The sequence below is a fragment of the Aotus nancymaae genome, unplaced genomic scaffold (genome assembly GCF_030222135.1).
Source record: "Aotus nancymaae isolate 86718 unplaced genomic scaffold, 86718_ANA_hifiasm-v0.15.2.pri h1tg000049l, whole genome shotgun sequence".
Lineage (NCBI taxonomy): Eukaryota > Metazoa > Chordata > Mammalia > Primates > Aotidae > Aotus > Aotus nancymaae.
In genome coordinates, this window is record NW_026988463.1 from 31,855,081 (window position 1) to 31,873,564 (window position 18,484).

Genomic DNA, 18,484 nt, shown 5'->3' on the forward strand with positions numbered 1-18,484 from the left:
GCGATTCCTGCTACAGGCTCTGTGCTCCCCGATGGCACTTCTGATGGGTCCTGCACCCTCTGGGGCAGCACCTCATGGCCCCCAGCACCCCACACCACCCAAGCACCCTGGGCCCCCCAGCACCCTACGCCCCCCACACCCCGAGCCCCCGTACCCCTCAACCCAACACCCCACACCCCCAGCACCCCGTGCCCCCCATACCCCATGCCCCCCCAGCACCCTGCACCCTCAGAGCCACCTGTGCCCCTCCCTGTGGGCATCACCACCTACCCCGCCAGGTCTGCTGGCTGAGTGGTGTCGTAGGGACAACTGGGCATGGTTCCCAAAGCCAGGAGGTCAGGGATGCAGGGCACTCTACCCCGCTACCCAGCTCTGAGGGGCGCCAGGACTTTATAAACCTTCCTGAAAACTGAGGGTGGAAAGCAGAATACCCATGGGTAACAATAACCACCCCCACCGAACTCAACACAGAAGTGAAGACTCAAGGCCATCAGTGAAAAATACTATTTCATGTGTTTAAAAATACATTCTCAGGGTGGGCCTGCAGGGGAGGCAGGACATCCACATCTCATTCCCGATAGCGTGCTGGGTTGTTTCCAAAATCCGTGGGTCCCCCACGGCTTCTGATGACAGCTGCTGATGCCATTTGCTGAGGGAAAGAGACAGGGAGGATGGCGAGGGCCTGGGCCCAGGGTGGCCACACCAGGTCAGAGAAAGGCCCAGGCCAGCTGTCACTCCAGTGGCCACTGCCCCCGCTCCTTTACTGTCTGAGTCCATCAGCACTGTTTGGTTTTCTTCTTGTTGCGTTTAAATCCTCGAGCGGCACCCTGACCAAAGCAGATGGTAGAGGGTATTCTGGGATGGAAGAAAGTTTCGTATTAGATGCTGTATTTTCTTTGCCAACAAACAACACAGCTCATAACAGCAGCTGTGAGTCTCCTTCTCTTTGAGAAGAAAGTTGCCCAGTGCCAAGGCAAGAGACTGAAGGCACAATCTGTCCCAGAATAACAAATGATTACTTAGTTTTAGCAATGATACCAAATATATTTAGAAACGATCAATCGATTATATAATCAATCTTATCAAATCATTATTCTTTACTATTAATTTTGCTTTAGTATTATAGCATAAAAACATTTTAGTCTTATAGAATAGAAACAACCAGGTGAAATATGATTAGGAACCCAAGGGACATTGTGAGAAGTGATCAGGAGGCGAGAGTGAGAGCCTTGCAGTAACGCCAGCGCCTGGAGAGGTGCCCACTACTTAGCAGGCAGGCCTTGAGGTAATGCCAGCGCCTGGGAAGGTGCCTGCTACTTAGCAGGCCGTGAAGGGGGGTTTCCCTTTCATTGGGGGAATTCAGAGAACACTGCTCTGCCTGGCTCTTGAGGAAGGCCCGACATTAGCCAGGCCGGCCGGCAGACATCCAGGGGCTTAAATGCCTCTCTGTGGTGCTGTGCTCTGATGGTCACCATCCTTGTCCACTTTCAGGTTCCACTTTCCCACCTGGCTCTCCTTTTAAGTTCTTAGAAGTTGTGAGAAGTAAGAGCAGGGGAAGGCTTTGATCTTTCTGATGAGTGTGTAGAAAGATGCTGACATATGTGCCTCTCTCCCTTGCAGCGGCTACCCGAAAGGGAAGGGCCTCCTGTACTGTCAGCATGTGATTTGCTTGACCCTATCCATCACGTTGGATGAGTCACTCTCCTGACCCTGCTCCCCACCTGGTAAACAATAAATATCAGCACGTCCAGGCATTTGGGGTCACTATGGGACTCCACATCTTGGTAGTGGCGGTTCCCTGGGCCCAGGTTAATTCTTATCTCTGTGTCTTGTGACTTTCTTTCCCGTGATCTACCATCTCCGCACACAAAAGAATGCCCACTAGACCATACGGGGCTGGACCTCGCACTTCTCATTCTCTTTTGCTCTAGGAACAGGCAGAATACACGGCCGGCAGGCCCTCCTGGGTCCTGGGGCAGCTCCCTTTCAACAGCCTCCGTCAGACCTACTTCCTGTGGGAGATCCTGCCAGCCACCTGTACCCACTGGCCGGGAAGGACTCCACACTTTTATAGTGTGGTTTTCAAGGATGATTACGGTGGCTCCTGCCAAGCCCTTGGGGCTGAGAGCGGTCCTGCTACCCAACGACCCTCCGATGGAAACCCCTACGGCCCCAGCCCCCAGCTCATTCAAAGGCCAAAGTCCGAGGGTGCAGGGAACACCAGCTTCATCTTCCACCTGTTTCGATTGTTTGGTGATTTTTTTCCCCAATTGTTCAACATTTTCCCCAAATTAATTTGCAATCAACTTTAATCCAATAAAAGTACAATTAATGCTAGAAAGACAGTTGATGGGTTGTAACTGAAGCAACTGCAGGTGATGTCTTGCCATCCCACTCAGATGAGGAGGAAAAGAGGGTGGGGCTCGGGACTCCTGCGCTTCAGTGGCTCAGAAACAGTATGCAAGAGAAACTAAGTTATCCACAGGAACGGAAATATCGGGACTTTCACCTCTGGCAGAAGCAGATTTTCTTACCCAGCGCTACCTTTCTGAATTCGGTATGAGAAAAACAGCAGCCCAGGATGCAACCCAGAATGCTCAGCACTAGCACGCATTTAGAACGTGTTTCAGAAAGAGGTCTGGCACTGACCTATGACTGTAGGTCCGCCTCTCAACCGCCGGTGCAGGGGAGGCCACCACAGGCTCGGTGCAGATTTCCATGGCGTCCCCTTCTGACTGCTCTCCACTGTTCCCCTGGACTTCCGCTAAGGCTTGGGTGCCGGCCCCTGGCGAGGCTGGGCTGCAGGGACACAGCAGTGAGCAGCAGACCTGCGTGGCTCCTACAGCCCCAGTGCTCCCCAGAAATGAACTTCCAAGAAAGAAACTATGCTTTTCCTTGTAAATAGCATATTTTCTTACAGTCTTATTTTATAGTGTGGTTTTCGGGCTACTGGGAAAAGAAGAATGATTATGGCAAGGTCATTGTTTATATAATTAAACCTGCATTTTATAAACAACTGTAACAATCATACTTTTTTTGAAAATAGTATTTTTCTGGTGCCAATGGTGCCACAGATCTCTTTATGAGTGTGAGAAATTTGCTAAAGTTAACTAGAGACTATAGTCACTTTTGTAATACAGGTATCTCAATCCAGCATTGCAGAGTTTTTCTCCTTAAAATGATTCCTCAGAAAGAAGACAATTACTTTGTACAAAGTCTTTGTAAAGCCTCCTATGTTGCAGTGGGTTCTCCCAATTATTTTATTTTAAACAGCAAAGTACTACTTGAGAAAGTGTCTGAAAGGTTCACCTAAAATAATCAGTTAAAAAAGGAAAAAATATAATGCAACTTAAGAATTGTTCTGTCTGGACATGGTTGCTCACACCTGTAATCCCAGCACTTTGGGTGGCTGAGGCAGGTGGATTGCTTGAGCCCAGGAGCTCAAGACCAGATTGGGCAACACAGCAAGACGCTGTTTCTACAAAACACAGAAAAATTTCCCGAGTGTGGTGATGTGTACTGCTAGTCCTAGTCCTTTAGGAGGCTGAAGTGGGAGAATCGCTTGACCCTGGGAGATGGAAGTTGCAGTGAACCTAGATCATAACACTGCACTCCAGCCTGGGTATCAGAGCGAGACCCTGTCTCAAAAAAAGGATTGTTCCTGGAGGTTATTTCCCGAGAGTGCGCTGTCTCTGTGGTAACGTGTTAGTAAATGGCTTTGTTGTCAATCTCACATGTGCACACCTAGGACAAAGAGAAAGCTGAGGCTGAGTGATGTGGCTGCAGGAGGAGGTACAGGCACAGCCCTGAGGGGTGTGAGTGCGGAGGCGCTGTGCCCGGTCATTCCCACACCCCCTCTCCTGCCTCCTCGGGCATGAAGCTGGGCAGCCAAGGCTCCTCTCCAGCCTCCCTTCGGCAGGGTGGACTGTGAGCTCCCAGGGCTTCAGGTACCTGCAGGTGAATACCCCTGAGAGACACACAGGTGCTTAACCATGGCGTCTAAGTATGACAATCTGTGCATTTGGCTGGTTGGAAGCCTTTCCCTAAAACCAAAGGCAGGCAGTACTGAGCCTGGTGCCTCCCTACCTTCTGCTTTTCTTTGGCTTATCAAAACGGAAGTCCACGGGGTACAGGTGCAACCTCACCATGTGATCCTTCCGGTCTCTGCTGGTCTTGAACTTCTCTGTGCAGCCTTCTACTAGGCACTGGTACTGAAATGCAGACAACATCACCTCCCTCTGACCCCTGGCCCTCGCCCACTGCCATACCCCCATAGCTGGGCTGCCAAGGGCCAGAAGGTGTCCCTGGCCTTGCCTGCGCACCCAAGAGCTGGGGGCAGTCCTCCGAGCCTATCACACTGGGGGTGGCCTCGGCAGCTGTGCAGACGTCACTCACCATGTCCTGCCTCTCAGACAGGATCTGGAAGAGCGAATCGTGCCACTCTAGGATGTGGGCATCCAGCAGGTGTCCAGAAGGGAAGGCCCGTTTGCAAAAAGAGCAAACGTTTCCGTGCAGCGTGTGGTAGTGGTGCTCGTAGTCATCCAGGGCATCGAACACTTGGCAGCAGCCAGCCACCTGGCAGGTGAACGCGGGTACCCTGCCAAGGAGACCTGCTCAGGGGCCCCTCCGCCAGTGCAAGGAACCAAGCTGGACTTTCTGCCCAGTTTCCCTTTGAGACGTCCCATAAAGCCCCCATGCATCTTTTGTAATTCCAAGCTCTTTTTATGAATAAAGTTTCACAAACAGGCTAGGTGGTGGAGAAGCCGGGCACGCCAAAGCTGGACAAACGCAGTGCCTCGGTGGGGCGGCCGCACGTGGAGGAGCCGGCAGCCCTGCCCCAGGTACGAGGGAACGGGCAGGGAAGCACAGGAGTGGCACTGGCCGGGCGCTGCCCGGCCGCTCACCTGGGTTTCTCAGGCACATCGGCCACCTGCAAGAGCACGTCCTGGAGGTAAAGGTGGCGCTGCACGTCCCCATCCTGCAGGAAATGTGCGTTGTGAGTGTGGCGGGTGCCTCACGACACGGCCACCGTGTCAGGCCCCACCCACACCCGTGGCCCCACCCATCCCGGGCTGCGGTCCCGCCCCACAGCCATAGGCTCCACCCTCCGAGGTTCGGCCCCCACCCCGCGGCCATAGACCCTGCCTGCCCAAGGCTGAGGCTCCCTCCTGCAGCCACAAGTCCCGCCTGCCCCGGGTTCCGCCCCTACCTCGAAGCCTCCGGCCTCGGCCCCGCCCACTCCAGGCTCCAGCCCCGCCCCGCAGCCTTAGGTCCTGCCTGCCCCAGGTTCCAGCCCCGTCCCGTAACCGTAGGCCCCGCCCACTCGAAGATCCAGCCCTACCCTGCAGCTTCAGGTCCCACCGGCCCCAAGCTCCGGTACCGCACCGCAGTTGTAGGCCCCGCCTACTTCAGGCTCCGCTCCCACCCCGCGGCCTCGGGTCCCGTCCCAAAGCTTCAGGCCCCGCCTGCCCCGGGCTCCGGCCCCACCCCGCGGCCTCAGGTCCCGCCCACTCCAGGCTCCGGCACCGTTCCGCAGCCGTAGGACCCACTGGATCCTACAACTGCCCTTTTTCTCTTTCCCTCAATCACCTCGAAGAACTCGTGCTCCCGCGGGAAGCGCACTGGGCGCGCAGCGAAGCGAAAAGGCGCGGCCTCGGCCGCGGAGTCCCGCGCTACAGGCAGTGGCTCGGCCGTCCCGGGCCCCGCGGCCAGGCGGGCGCGTAGCGCGGGGGGCAGCTGCATCACTCTGGGCGCGGGCCCGCTCAGCCAGTCGGCCACCGTCCGCGAGCCGGGCCGGACGTGACGTCTCGCGCACTTCCGCCGCCGTCGGGGGCTGCGTGGGCTCTGTGGCTCCGGGTCTGCGGTGAGTCCTGGCCGGGCACTGGCGCGGCGGGGGAGGCTGGGGGACTGTCGGGCTCGGGAGGCCACGAGGCGACGGGACTGGCGGGATGCGGCTCTTCCCATGCGCTTCTCTGGCTGCTCAGCGGTCCTCGGGCTCTTGGCCAAAGCCCCTCGGGCCTGTGCTGGCCAGGTCAGCGTCTTGCCCCGCGGCCCGACCCTGAGCTGGGGCGAGACGGAGCGGGTCTCCGGATCGTCCCAGGTGTCCTCTCCCGGCCCTGGGAAGCGGGGTCGCAGGTCCCTCTCTCGCACGCCCTCTCCCGTCCACCTTGCCCCGGCTCCCGCCTGTCGGACCGCGTAGCCCCTGGATCTTGTTCCCTCTAAAGCAGTCGCGAAGTGGAGCCGAAGTGGCTCCGGTTGTATTGTAACCGTTGTTAACTCAAAGCTCTTGGGTGACTTCCCGTTACCTTAGTTCAAAGGCCCTTTCCTAGCTTGCCGGGGTCCTGTCGACCTCTCCAGTCCCTGCAGCTCCCATGAAACACCGGACCTGTGCTCAGGATGTGTGGGTGAAGGCATCAGAGGAGAGCGCGACAGCCTAGCAGGAGAGGCAGACGTCAGACTAAAGAGTTACCTGATTAAAATGATGATTGACAGAACGCGGGAAGCAGTGCACGCTTCAGGTCTGCTGCAGAGGATGGGCCCGGTGGTGGCGGATAGAGGCTTTAGCTTTCTAGCTCTGTCACCCAGGCTGGAGTTCAGTGGTGCGATCATAGGTCGCAAACTCCTGGGCTCAAGTGGTCCTCCTGCCTCAGCCTTCCAAAGAGCTGGGACTGCAGGTGTGAGCCGCTAGGTCTGCCCCTGTACTTTTTCCATGTTTAGATACACAAATACCTCTCTGTTACAGCTGCTGAGTGTGCAGCACAGCCACCTGCTGGGCAGGCTTGTAGCCCACGAGCGTGAGGCTCCACCAGGCTTAGGTGCATGGTAGGCCGTACACCATCTAGGTCAGCGAGTCACTCCATGGAGATCACACAGAAGGAAATTACCTAACCATGTATTTCTCTTTTTTCTTTTGGAGATAGAGTCTCTGTCACCCAGGCTGGAGTACCGTGGCCTGATCTTGGCTCACTGCAACCTCTGCCTCCTGGTCTCAAGCGATTCTTGTGCCTCAGCTACCCAAGTAGCTGGGATTGTAAGTGTGCGCCACCAGGCCTGGCTGATTTTTGTATTTTTGGTAGAGACTGGTTTTCGCCATGTTGGCAGGCATTTCTCAGAATGTTGAGTGAGGCATGACTGTACTGTCTCTGTAAAAGCATTTGGGCCCTTGACATTTTTCACAAGTTGTAAAATAACATTTTTCAAACCAATTTGTGCAGTTAGGTTTGAGCTCTCCACAGAGGCTGTCGTTCAGGTTCCTCTGTGTGCCCCGCTTGTCCGTGGTGGAGTGTGACATGCATGCCTTGCTTCCTCAGCACTTGTCCCTGTGGTCGCTCACGGCCGTGTGAGGAGGACTTCAGTCCTGCCCAGTCACAGACGCTGGGCCTGTCTATTTGCGTGATTAGTAGTAAGGATTCAGGAGCATCGAGAAGAACAAGTAAGCGGCCACAGCTAAATCTTCCTCCGAGCTGTGTTTTCAGTGGGACTCTGCTCGTTTCTGGCAGGACATTAGTGTCCCTGGCCCTTGCCCATCAAGTACCAAGAGCACCCTTCAGTCACTGTGACACCCCAGAGTTGCCTCAGGATTTTCCCAAAGGTCCTCTGGGGGGAGGGACCCTGTGCTGGTGTGGGCTTCCCTTCTGGAGGCATGGTCCCCACATTCGGGGAGAGCAGCAGGCTCCTTGAAAAATGAGCACTCGTGACGTGCAGACGTCCATACTTTTATTTCTACAAGAGATGTAAAGTTTTCTGAAGGTAGTTTTTAAATAAATATTTACCTAGATGATTTCAGGGGTAGGGTAGGGAAGTGCTTTGTTTTGGTGGCAAATGGTTTTCTTTCCACTAAGCGTGACCAAAGTATTTCTCAGTCCAGCAGTTACAGGACAACCTGCAGTCCTTGGGGAGCCGAATAGAATGTGGGTGAAACAGGTTTCCCTTGGATTTGAAGAGGCTGCTAGGTGGAAAGTTTTGGGTTGTCTTTTCTGCTTCACAAGTAGTTTGCAGGGCTCATCCCAGACTCCCCATGACTATTAAAAAAGCAACTGGTAGGCCGGGCGCGGTGGCTCATGCCTTAATCCTAGCACTTTGGGAGGCCGAGGTGGGCGGATCACGAGGTCGGGAGATTGAGACCATCCTGGCCAACATGGTGAAACCCCGTCTCTACTAAAATAGAAATAATTAGCCAGGTGTGGTGGCGTGCGCTTGTAGTCCCAGCACTCAGGAGGCTGAGGCAGGAGAATCACTTGAACTCGGAAGGTGGAGGTTGCAGTGAGCTGAGATCGCGCTGCTGCACTCCAGCCTGGGGACAGAGCAAGACTCCATCTCAAAAAAGAAAAAGAAAAAAGCAACTGGTAGTTTAAGATGTTGTCAGTGATGGGAACCCAATTTTTCCTTTTGTAAACTTAACCATTTCCCAGATAACAGCATTACCATCTCCAGGCAGTAACGGTGGCAGTGTGTCTGTTTCTGCTTTTCTGGTAACCACAGTGCAAGATTACCATGTATGGGCCCTTCTGTGCTTTCTCAGGATGATTTCGCTTCTCTCCACCACAGCTCAGGCGGGACCAATGGCTTCCCATTTTCAGAATAAGCTTGGAGAGGACGTGTCCTTGTTCAGGGTCCCACCGCCTGGAAATGGCCACCTCAGTGTTGGGCCTGCGTGGGACTCCACAGCGGGTGCCCTGCTGGCCTTGTGCTGAATTGTAGTTAACCATGAGCGCCTCCTGAGTCAAAAGCATGTGCCCGAGCAGCTCAGGGACCCTGCGTGCTTGTTGCTCTACTTCCATTTTTGGAGATACCCTGCCTGTGACCAGTATTTGATGTTCATATACGGAGAAGCTGTTTTTTGTCACACAGGATTCAAATCTCGCTTTTTCACTGTCGGGTCCGACGCCGATAGTCATTAGCAAGTTAGAGTGTCGTGGGAGTGTGTGCCGAGTCTCCTGTATTTGATGTTTTGTTGAGCTCATCCTTGTCTTCCTGAAGCTGTCGGCAGGGTGGTTATTTAGTTTTTTTTGGGTCTTAATGCATTTGAGAGTTTGTTGAAGGGCCATCTCCTCAGAAAATTGACAGATCATTTTGCCTGTAATTTTCAAGGGCTCATGTGTTATGTATTATTCACGGACACCAGATTAAGAGCCCTTGTGTAGATGAATTGAAATGTTTGTGAAGCATGTAAAGTTTACTTGTATTTGTTTTTTAATCTATAGCCAGTTGCCTGTGTGTGTCTTTTGTTTTGTTTTGTTTTTTGTTGAGACAGGATCTCCCTCTGTTGCCTAGGCTGGAGTGGCACAAGCGATCCTCCCACCTCAGCCTCCCAAATAGGAGACTATGGGCATATGGCACCATGCCCAGCTGATATTTGTGGTTTTTTTTTTTGTAGAGACAGGGTCTCACTATGTGGCCCAGGCTGTCTTGAACTCCTGGCCTTGAGTGATTGACCTCACTCAGCCTCTCAAAATGCTGGGATTACAGGGATGAGCCACTGCAAACAGCCATGTGTTTGTCTTAATGGCCTTGTATCAGAACTTCTGATGACAGTAGCTAGTGACCAGCCACTGATGGGAGAGTCAGGGCAGTGCTTACCCAGCACCCTGACCCAGGGGTGGCTCACCCTGCACCCTGACCCAGGGGTAGCGCTCACCCTGCACCTTGACCCAGGAGTGGCACTTACTCAGCACCCTGACCCAGGGGCAGTGCTCACCCTGCACCCTGACCCAGGGGTGGCTCACCCTGCACCCTGACCCAGGGGCAGCGCTCACCCTGCACCCTGACCCAGGAGCAGCGCTCACCCTGCACCCTGACCCAGGGGCAGCCCTCACCCTGCACCCTGACCCAGGGGTAGCTCACCCTGCACCCTGACCCAGGGGCAGCCCTCACCCTGCACCCTGACCCAGGGGTAGCTCACCCTGCACCCTGACCTGGGGTAGTACTCACCCTGCACCCTGACCCAGTGTCAGTGCTCACCCCGCACCCTGACCCAGGAGTGGCACTTACACAGCACCCTGACCCAGGGGTAGCGCTCACCCTGCACCCTGACCCAAGGGTGGCTCTCCCTCTACCCTGACCCAGGGGCAGTGCACCTCACCCAGCACCCTGACCCAAGGGTGGGCTCACCTTGACCCCATGCAGTGTTCTGCTGCCCACTCAAGCATGTCTGTGACGGCTTCGATCTCATATGTGTCATGTGTCTCCTGGTGAGACCCTGGGACAGCTGGTCAGCAGGGCAGCTTGAGCTGCAGCGGAACCTCACTTAGCTCAGACGTGTAGGGAACGTGCAGGAATCTTACCAGAAGCATCTCTGTGGGTAGCCATGCTTGGGTAAGAAAAGGAGATGTCATGGGTCCGGGAGTGCAGAAGGAACACAGAGCTGGACGAGGGAAAGGATTTGTGACTGGGCACCGCAGGGTCTCAGAACCAGTGTGGGCCTCTCGGGTGGAGGCTGTGATTTTACTGTGTGCACTGGGAACTGGCATGGTGTATATGTCTTGGGCCTCTGCACAGCTCCCTGTGTAGACCCCACAGGGAGGGCCTCATGTCTGCACATCTGGGACCAGAATGCTCTGCCCACCAGCCAAGGCGAGCAGCAGAGCATTCCCTGCTGGCCCAGACCCTTGTGTGGAGGGAGATGCAGGAGAAAGGGAGCCCCCGGGTCTCAGGCCACATTCACGCTGCCCACAGGCCAGCTCCCGGAGCTGTGGAGGCTGCCTGGAAGCTGGTGGCCAGCGAATCATCCATGCACAGGACCCTCTGAGAGGCTGCTGGGGTGTCAGGGAAGAGGCCCTAATCCCAGTCCTGTTCACAGGACCCTCTGAGAGGCTGCTGGGGTGTGGGTGAGGGGCTCTAATCCCAGTCCCGTGCAGAGGACCCTCTGAGAGGCTGCTGGGGGGTTGGGGAAGGGACCCTAATCCCAGTCCCGTGCACAGGACCCTCTGAGAGGCTGCTGTGGGGTTGGGGAAGGGGCCCTTGGCCAGGCAGGCCAGGTAATAACTTGGTTTGTCAAAGGTCTGACATTGGCCAGGCTTGAGTGTCAGAAAATATATTTTTATTTATACAGTTTTAATTTTATGAATAGCTGCCCTCTTTAGGAGAACATTTTGTGATGTTGGTGCCTCAGAGCCATAACTATGAGTGAATTTCGGATTCACCATGACGTCAATGAACTGCTTAGCCTGCTGCGTGTCCACGGAGGAGATGGGGCTGAGGTCTACATTGACCTGCTTCAAAAGAACAGGACCCCGTATGTCACTACCACCGTCTCTGCTCACAGCGCCAAGGTAAGCACCACCCTTGGTGTAGTGCCATGTTGGGTGAGCACCGCCCGGGGTCAGGATGATGCAGGGTGAGCACCGCCCCTGGTGCAGGGCTGTGTTTGGTGCAGGATGCAGAGTTGGGGCCCTGTCCTGGGTGGCCTCAGTGGTACCGGGAATGACGGCAGACAGCACTTGGGCTGTATGCATTCAGCTCTGATTCTTCTGACTCCCCCAGCAGCTCCTATAACTCTCACTGTGCAGATGAGTAAATGGAGGCCCAAGGAGAAAGCTGGGCCTAGAACCCTCCCTCTTCCCCACTCCATCCCCTGCAGCCATGAGTGGGGAGAGTCCTGACATGTGCATTCCTGTGGATAAAAAGGAGGCACTGGTGTTGACCATGCTGAAATCCCTTTAAGATGTTACTATTTTTTATTTTATTTTATTTTATTTTTTTCAAAGATGGGGTTTCTCCATGATGGCCAGGCTGGTCTTGAACTCCTGACCTCAGGTGATCCACCCACCTTGGCCTCCCAAAGTGCTAGGATTACAGGCGTGAGCCACTGCGCCCGGCTAAGATGTTATTTCTTTATTCAGATGATATGTAATTCAGAATTATAGGTTTTCAGAAAATGATTTTGAATTTGAAGTCTATTTTTAAAAGTACATTATGAATCTTCAGTTATTTAAACTGGCTCAAAACAGGGATAAGGCACAAGGATAATTAGGCAGATGAACTGAGTGGAATAGAGAGTTGAGGGACACACGTTGAGTTCATTCTGAGAGAAGCATTGTCAATCACTGAGCAAAACACCCCTAAGCTTGCACATAATCATACATTCCTGAGGCAATACGGTGAGATGTGTGCAGTGAACTCATAAACTCCTGGGAAGAAACGTAAGCAGCTACTCTCCATACAAACCTGAAGAAACATAAAAAGGCCAGGCACAGGGACTCACGCCTGTAATGCCAGCACTTTGGGAGGCCGAGGCGGCTGGATGGCTTGAGCCTGGGTGTTCGAGACCACCCTGGACAACGTGATGAAATCCTGTCTCTAAAAAAATTAAAATAATAAGGAGAAGCACAAGAGGAAAGAAACCATAATGGGAAATATAGATAAGCTGTGTTTTGCTTTGTTTTGAGACAGAGTCTCATTCTGTCACCCAGGCTGGAATGCAGGTGACACCATCTTGGCTCACTGCAGCCTCAGCCTCCCAGGCTCAAGTGATCCAACCACCTCAGCCTCCCGAGTAGCAACCACAGGCGAGTGCCACCATGCCTTGCTACTTTTTGAATCTTTTTGTAGAAATTGGGTTTTGTGGGCTGGGTGTGGTGGCTCACAAATGTAATCCCAGCACTTTGGGAGTCCAGGGCAGGCTGATCACCTGAGGTCAGGAGTTTGAGACCAGCCTGGCCAACATGGCGAAACCCCGTCTCTACTAGGAATACAAAAATTAGCTGGGTGTGGTAGTGCACACCTGTAATCCCTGCTACTTAGGAGGCTGAGGCAGGACAGAACCCGGGAGGTGGAGGTTGCAATGAGCCGCAGTCACGCCATTGTACTCCAGCCTGGGCGACAGAGTAAGACTCTGTCTCAAAAAAAAAAAAAAAAAAAAGAAATGGGGTTTTGTTATTTTGCCCAGGCTGGTCTTGAACTCCTGGACTCAAGCAATCTACCTGCCTTGGCCTCCCAAAGTGCTGGGATTACAAGTGTGAGCCACTACCTGGCTCAAAACATGGGTAAGTTTAACACAATATTCAGATGAGTTTTCTTAGTTTATTTCAGAGAGATGATTATTTAGCCTACCCAAGTTTAACTCTTGGTTCATTGTGCTTAATTTTCTTGAAGGATTTTTTAAAGTGCTTTATTAATTATTGTCATTAAATCACTCATGTTTGTGCTTTTGAGGTTAAAATTGCAGAGTTCTCTCGTACTCCAGAAGACTTTCTAAAGAAATATGACGAACTGAAATCTAAAAATACGAGGAACCTTGACCCGCTGGTGTACCTGCTGTCAAAGCTCACGGAAGACAAAGAGGTAGGTGCCATGCCGCCTGCCATACTGCACCATGCAGCCCATGTCGGGAGTGAGGTGGCATCTCCTGCTGTCTCCACGCCACCTTCCCGTCAGTTCACTAGTAACACTTCAAGGCCAGGTATGACGTTTGTGGTGAACCAGAGTGAAAGATCACCCATGATGGATGTAAACCTGAGAAACAGCCTCTGGGGCTGGGGGCTTCTCGTTTCCCTTGTGTTGTGCTGGATTCCTGCCTGTTGCACGCATCGCTTTGCTATTAAGAGGAGCACCTGTCAGGGTGGGCAGCCGTCCTGGTGGTGGTGTCCCTGCTCATCCACTGTGGCCAGGGTTGTGCTGGCCTGGTGTGGAGGTTTGCATGTTTGCATGTTTTCAGACTCTGCAGTACTTACAACAGAATGCGAAAGAAAGAGCTGAGCTTGCAGCCGCCACTGTGGGCAGCAGTGCCACCAGCATCAGCGTCCCCGCGGCGGCCTCCAAGATCTCCATGCAGGAGCTCGAGGAGCTGAGGAAGCAGCTTGGCAGCGTGGCCACCGGCTCGACACTGCAGCAGGTACTGCATCCATGGCTGTCCACAGGCGCCCACGCTCACTGCTGTGCCAGGCCCCTGCTGGAAGGGCACGTCTCTCTGTCATTTATCATTAGAGAGGCTGAGGCTTAATGCTTAATCATGACCTAGCTCTATATATTTAATGTTTTTTAAACCTAGAATTCTGGACCACAAGAATAAATACCAACGAGGTTCCTACCCACTTGGGAGTCACGCTGCACGGTGGCATGTGGCTCTGACCCCGCCCAGTCCTGACTTCCCATTCACGCTGCAGGTGGTCGTGTGGCTCTGACCCCGCCCAGTCCTGACCCCCCATTCATGCTGCAGGTGGCTGTGTGGCTCTGACCCTGCCCAGTCCTGACTCCCCATTCATGCCTCTAATTTTTGACAATTTTGAGGAGATGCTTTCAGATGATTATATTTTCAAGACTCTTGAAAGAACCATTTTTGTTACTCCATCTGTATTTACTACCCGCTCTTGGTTTTGATTTTCTGTCCTACCCTGGTCTTTTGATGTAAGTCATCTCCCAGTCTGTCTGCTTGGAGCTGCCACGTTTCTGCCTTTGTGGCCTTTAAACTTCCTGCAGAGCTGCGTCCTTGAGGCTTCCTGGCCTTGCCAGGCGTGTGTCGAGTGCAGCGGCTCCAAAGGACCCGGCCAGTTCCTGGGCACATTCTGTGCCGGATGTGATGCCAGGCCTCTGTCCACGTCTCCCTCAGCCCTGGCACTGCTCTCCCTGTGTGGCATGTAAGGAGACTGGGTCTTACTACCAAGTACAGAGACGGTTTGCACTGGCTGCTGTCCCTGACCCGCCCTGCGTGGGAGTCGGTGCTTCCGAAAGCTGGGCCAGCCCTGGCCGGCCTCGTCAGCCTCTGGCGGCCACTGGTACAGGAGGGCGGGTGCTCTGACCACGTCAGGAGCCACCCTGTCATGGCACTGCTGCCTCAACCCTTCCTGGGGTCCTTGTCCGGAAGGGTGAGGATGCTTGTCTGTTGCTGAAGCCTGTCTTCACCCAGCAAAGGTAGTCATTGCCAGGAAGAAGCAATTCTGATTGTTCACAGGGTGCCCTTCTCTGAAACAGCTGCTCTGTGCCAGGGTGCAGCCTCTCCCACGGTTTCCCCTGCTGGTGCTCATGGTTCTCGGGGGCCCTTTGCTGGACCTGGACCCCTGAGAAGAAGGGCTAGGACTCCTGTCTGCCCTGTTCCCCAGCCCCTCACGCTGTGGCAGGCGTGCTGAGGTGCACTTCATTTCTATGTGGTTGAGTCTTTATCATCTTTGCAAAGATAATAGTTTCTGCGGGTGTCTTAGTTGAGTGTTGGCACTAAAGTGTACCTTTCTGGTTTTGTTTTTAAAAACATCTTTGGTAGTCTCTGGAACTTAAAAGAAAGATGCTTCGAGACAAGCAGAACAAAAACAATTCAGGCCAGCACCTCCCCGTCTTCCCAGCGTGGGTGTATGAGAGACCTGCACTGATAGGAGATTTCCTGATTGGCTCCGGCATGAGCACCGACACGGCTTTGCCGATAGGTATGTGATGCGTTTCTTTCTGGCCTCTGCCTGGCAAGACACTGCAGCCCAGCCCTCCCCTGGGCCTGCCCTTCCTCAGGTCCTGAGGCTCCACTCTGACTGGCCACTGCCTCCGCGTTCCCATCCCAGGGTGGCAGCAGAGAGTGGCTCACCAGCATCCTGGAGGTTCTTCTCCTGTCCCTCCTGCTGGAGCTGTGAGCTGAGCTGCGGGACAGCCTGCAGCCGGCCCCTCCCCAACCGGCATCCTGGTGCCCTGGTGCCCTGGTGCAGACTCGCAGGCACCAGAACTGTGTGTAGCACTAATTTTGCCTCCGGTAGGTTCCGTTACGGTTCTTGGAGGTCTCTTAAAGGTAGTGCTCTCATAAACAAGATGCAGGTGAGACCACACAGTCATTTCAGGACAGGCTGTTGGGGACCTGGGATGTGTTCGTCTGTCACAATTCATGAATGCTTTTTTATTTTTATTTTTTATTTTTTTGAGATGGAGTCTTGCTGTGTCACCCAGGTTGGAGTGCAGTGGTGTGATCTCAGCTCACTGCAGCCTCCACCTCCCAGGTTCGAGTGAGTGTCCTGTCTCAGCCTCCCGAGTAGCTGGGACTGCAGGTGCCACCATGCCCAGCTAATTTTTATATTTTTAGTAGAGACAGGGTTTTCCCATGTTGGCCAAGCTGGTCTAGAACTCCTGACCTCTGGTGATCTGCCCACCTTGGCCTCCCAAAGTGCTGGGATTACAGGTGTGAGCCACCACGCCTGGTCAAGTACGTTTTTAGATTGGAAAATGAGATTTCACAAACTAAGGACAGAGCAAACCTGCTTGTCTTGCCTCGTCCCTGTTAGTCCAAACTCAGGAGGCAGCGTGGAGTACGGTCTACATCCCCACTACTCACGTGGCTCTGCTGTGTAGCCAGAGAGAGGCCAACTCTTGCCTTTACTAGAAACCCTGGAGAATGGTGATGTGAAATCCACCTGTTTTCCTCATCCCCAAGCAAACAGAAGCCTGCTGTAAGTTAATGAAAAGTATAGAAAACAGTCTACTTTGGCCAGGCACGGTGGCTCACACCTATAATACCAGCACTTAGGCTGAGGTGGGCAGATTACTTGGGCCCGGAAATTGGAGAGCAGACTGGGCAACATGGTGAGACTCAGTCCCTACAAAAAATACAAAAATTAGCTGAGTAGTGGTGCACACCTGTCTTTCCAGCTACTCAGGAGGCTGAGGTGGAAGGATCGCTTGAGCCTGGGAGGTCGAGGCTGCGGTGCCTGTGATCGTGCCGCTACACTGCAGCCTTGGCAGCAGAGTGAGACTCTGTTTCAAAACAGAACAAAACAGTCTGCTTTGTGCAGTGTGTTTTCAGTAATAATCCAACTGTGAAAACCCAACCGTGAAGACTGTTAGGGAGAGAGAGCTGCTCCCTTAGTGGATATTCAGTGGGCTGCCAGGGCAGTGGTGGACTTCTGAGAGCTCCTGATGATGCCCAGGCAGGCTTCAGAGAAGGAAGTTCGGGGCCCTGGCGCCTGGGGTCCCAGCATTGGAGCTCGGCGGAGCCAGCTTTTTAGGGCAGGAAGCACTGAGGGGGTGTTCGTGTAGGAGGCTTTTTCCCCATGTTTCCCCATTCAAGGAAGGGGTTGTACAACAGAGGAATGCACCGTCCAGTAATGCTGTGGCGCCTTGGGGCAGCTCTGAGCATGGCGGTGATTGGAAGCAAGTGTGTGAGACACGGCTGTGAACCCTGCAGCTGGCTCAGGTCAGGGTGTGGGTGCCCTCGGCACACTCAGCATCCCAGGAAAGGGGCGGTCTCACCCCACCTCCCTCCCATGGCCACGTGCCGCAGGTCCAGCCTGCCTCGCCTCCCTTTGTCCGCGTCGTCCCTATTTCCTGGTGCCGCCTGTGCAGAGTTGAGAATGGAGCTCACCGTGGCGTTCCCATGGGGGACTGTCCAGCCCCTCACCCCACGATTTGGCCAGCGTCTCTGTGTGATAGGACAGGTGCCTTGGAAAGCACCAGAACCTTGTGGGCATGAGGCAGCTGCCAGCTCTCCACGTTCCTGCTGTGCCTCTGCACATACTGTGTGGGCATCCCCCTGGCCAGCGCCGCCACGGCAGTGCCCCTCCCATGCAGCATGCAAAGCTGTTTCCAGGTCTGTGCTGCCTTTTCCCCATGCCGGCATGGAGGATCCAGTGGTTGGTGGTCTTTTGGATGCAGTGATTGGCAAGCATCGTGGGTGTCCAGATGGCACTGAGCATGTTGGTTACTGGGGACCTGAAGCAACTGACTTTTCTTTTTTTTTTTTTTTTGAGATAGGATGTCACTCCTTTGCCTAGGCTGAAGTGCAGTGGCATGATCTCAGCTCACTGTAGCCTGAACCTCCTGAGCTCAGGTGATCTTCCCACCTCAGCCTCCTGAGTAGCTGGGACTGCAAGTGTGCATCATCACATGCAGCTAATTTTTGTATTTTTAGTAGAGACAGGGATTCTCCATGTTGCCCAGGCTGGTCTCGAACTCCTGGAGTCAAGTGATCTGTCCACCTTGGCCTCCTAAAGTGATGGGATTACAGGTGTGAGCCACCGTGCCCGGCCTGAAGCAACTCTTGAGGTCCCTCCACAGTCAGGCGGCTGGCTCAGCACTGCACCTCCACCCCACTGTGAGGCTTCTCCCCACAAGGGTATTGGCCAAGACTTCATGGCTGTGGATGAATGAGGCCAACATGGTGGAAAGTCAGCAATGCAGAGTCAGAGGCAGTTCCTGGAAGATGCCCTTGCTGTTCAGGAAAGGCCAAGCCACACCCACTGCTTTAGGAATGGCAGACACTGGAGGCCTGGTTTTGTGGGTCCTCCTGAGAAGGCCACACCCACTGCTTTAGGAATGGCAGGCAGATGTTGGAGGCTTGGTTTTGTGGGTCCTCCTGAACAGGCCACTGGAGTACCCGGAAAGAAAAGGAACTTGAAGTTGAGAAGTGTAGATCTGCCAACCTGGGCAACATGGCAAGACCCCACCTCTACAAAAGATTTAAAAATTGGCCAGGAATGATGGCACACACCTGCGGTCCCAGCTCTGAGGGAGCAGAGAAGGGAAGATCGCTTGAGCCTGAGTGGTCAAGGCTGCAGTGAGCTGAGATCGCACCACCGCACTC

General features: G+C 54.0%; 2 protein-coding genes across 3 annotated transcripts in view; one reads left to right on the forward strand and one right to left on the reverse strand.

Moving 5' to 3' along the window:
• Positions 1–489: 489 nt before the first annotated feature.
• On the reverse strand, positions 490–5,775 carry ZNF511 (zinc finger protein 511). Its single transcript, XM_012476727.2, has 6 exons — positions 5,590–5,775; positions 4,905–4,978; positions 4,396–4,597; positions 4,087–4,211; positions 2,650–2,799; positions 490–855 (listed from the first exon to the last, which is right to left on the reverse strand). The coding sequence occupies exons 1-6, from the start codon at positions 5,740–5,742 to the stop codon at positions 777–779; spliced, it is 783 nt and encodes a 260-aa protein (XP_012332150.1). The 5' UTR covers positions 5,743–5,775; the 3' UTR covers positions 490–776.
• Positions 5,776–5,783: 8 nt separating this feature from the next.
• The window catches only part of LOC105734018 (gamma-tubulin complex component 2), a 28,042-nt gene continuing 15,341 nt past the window's right edge, over positions 5,784–18,484 (forward strand). For both annotated transcript variants that reach the window (XM_064362770.1, XM_012476724.2), the window contains exons 1-5: positions 5,784–5,863; positions 11,069–11,270; positions 13,153–13,281; positions 13,655–13,831; positions 15,194–15,353. In XM_064362770.1, the coding sequence (XP_064218840.1) occupies positions 11,121–11,270; positions 13,153–13,281; positions 13,655–13,831; positions 15,194–15,353 (616 nt within the window). In that variant the 5' untranslated portion in view covers positions 5,784–5,863; positions 11,069–11,120. The remainder of the gene's footprint in view (positions 5,864–11,068; positions 11,271–13,152; positions 13,282–13,654; positions 13,832–15,193; positions 15,354–18,484) is intronic.

Bases quoted from the DNA above. Each gene is read 5' to 3' on its own strand.
- ZNF511 (XM_012476727.2), bottom strand. From the start codon at position 5,742: ATGCAGCTGCCCCCCGCGCTACGCGCCCGCCTGGCCGCGGGGCCCGGG. The intron at 2,800-4,086 runs GTAGGGAGGCAC...GTGTCCCTGCAG, and splicing joins AAGCCAAAGAAAAGCAGAAG to CCCAGCCTCGCCAGGGGCCG. The intron at 856-2,649 runs GTCAGTGCCAGA...CTTCCATCCCAG, and splicing joins AGGCGGACCTACAGTCATAG to AATACCCTCTACCATCTGCT.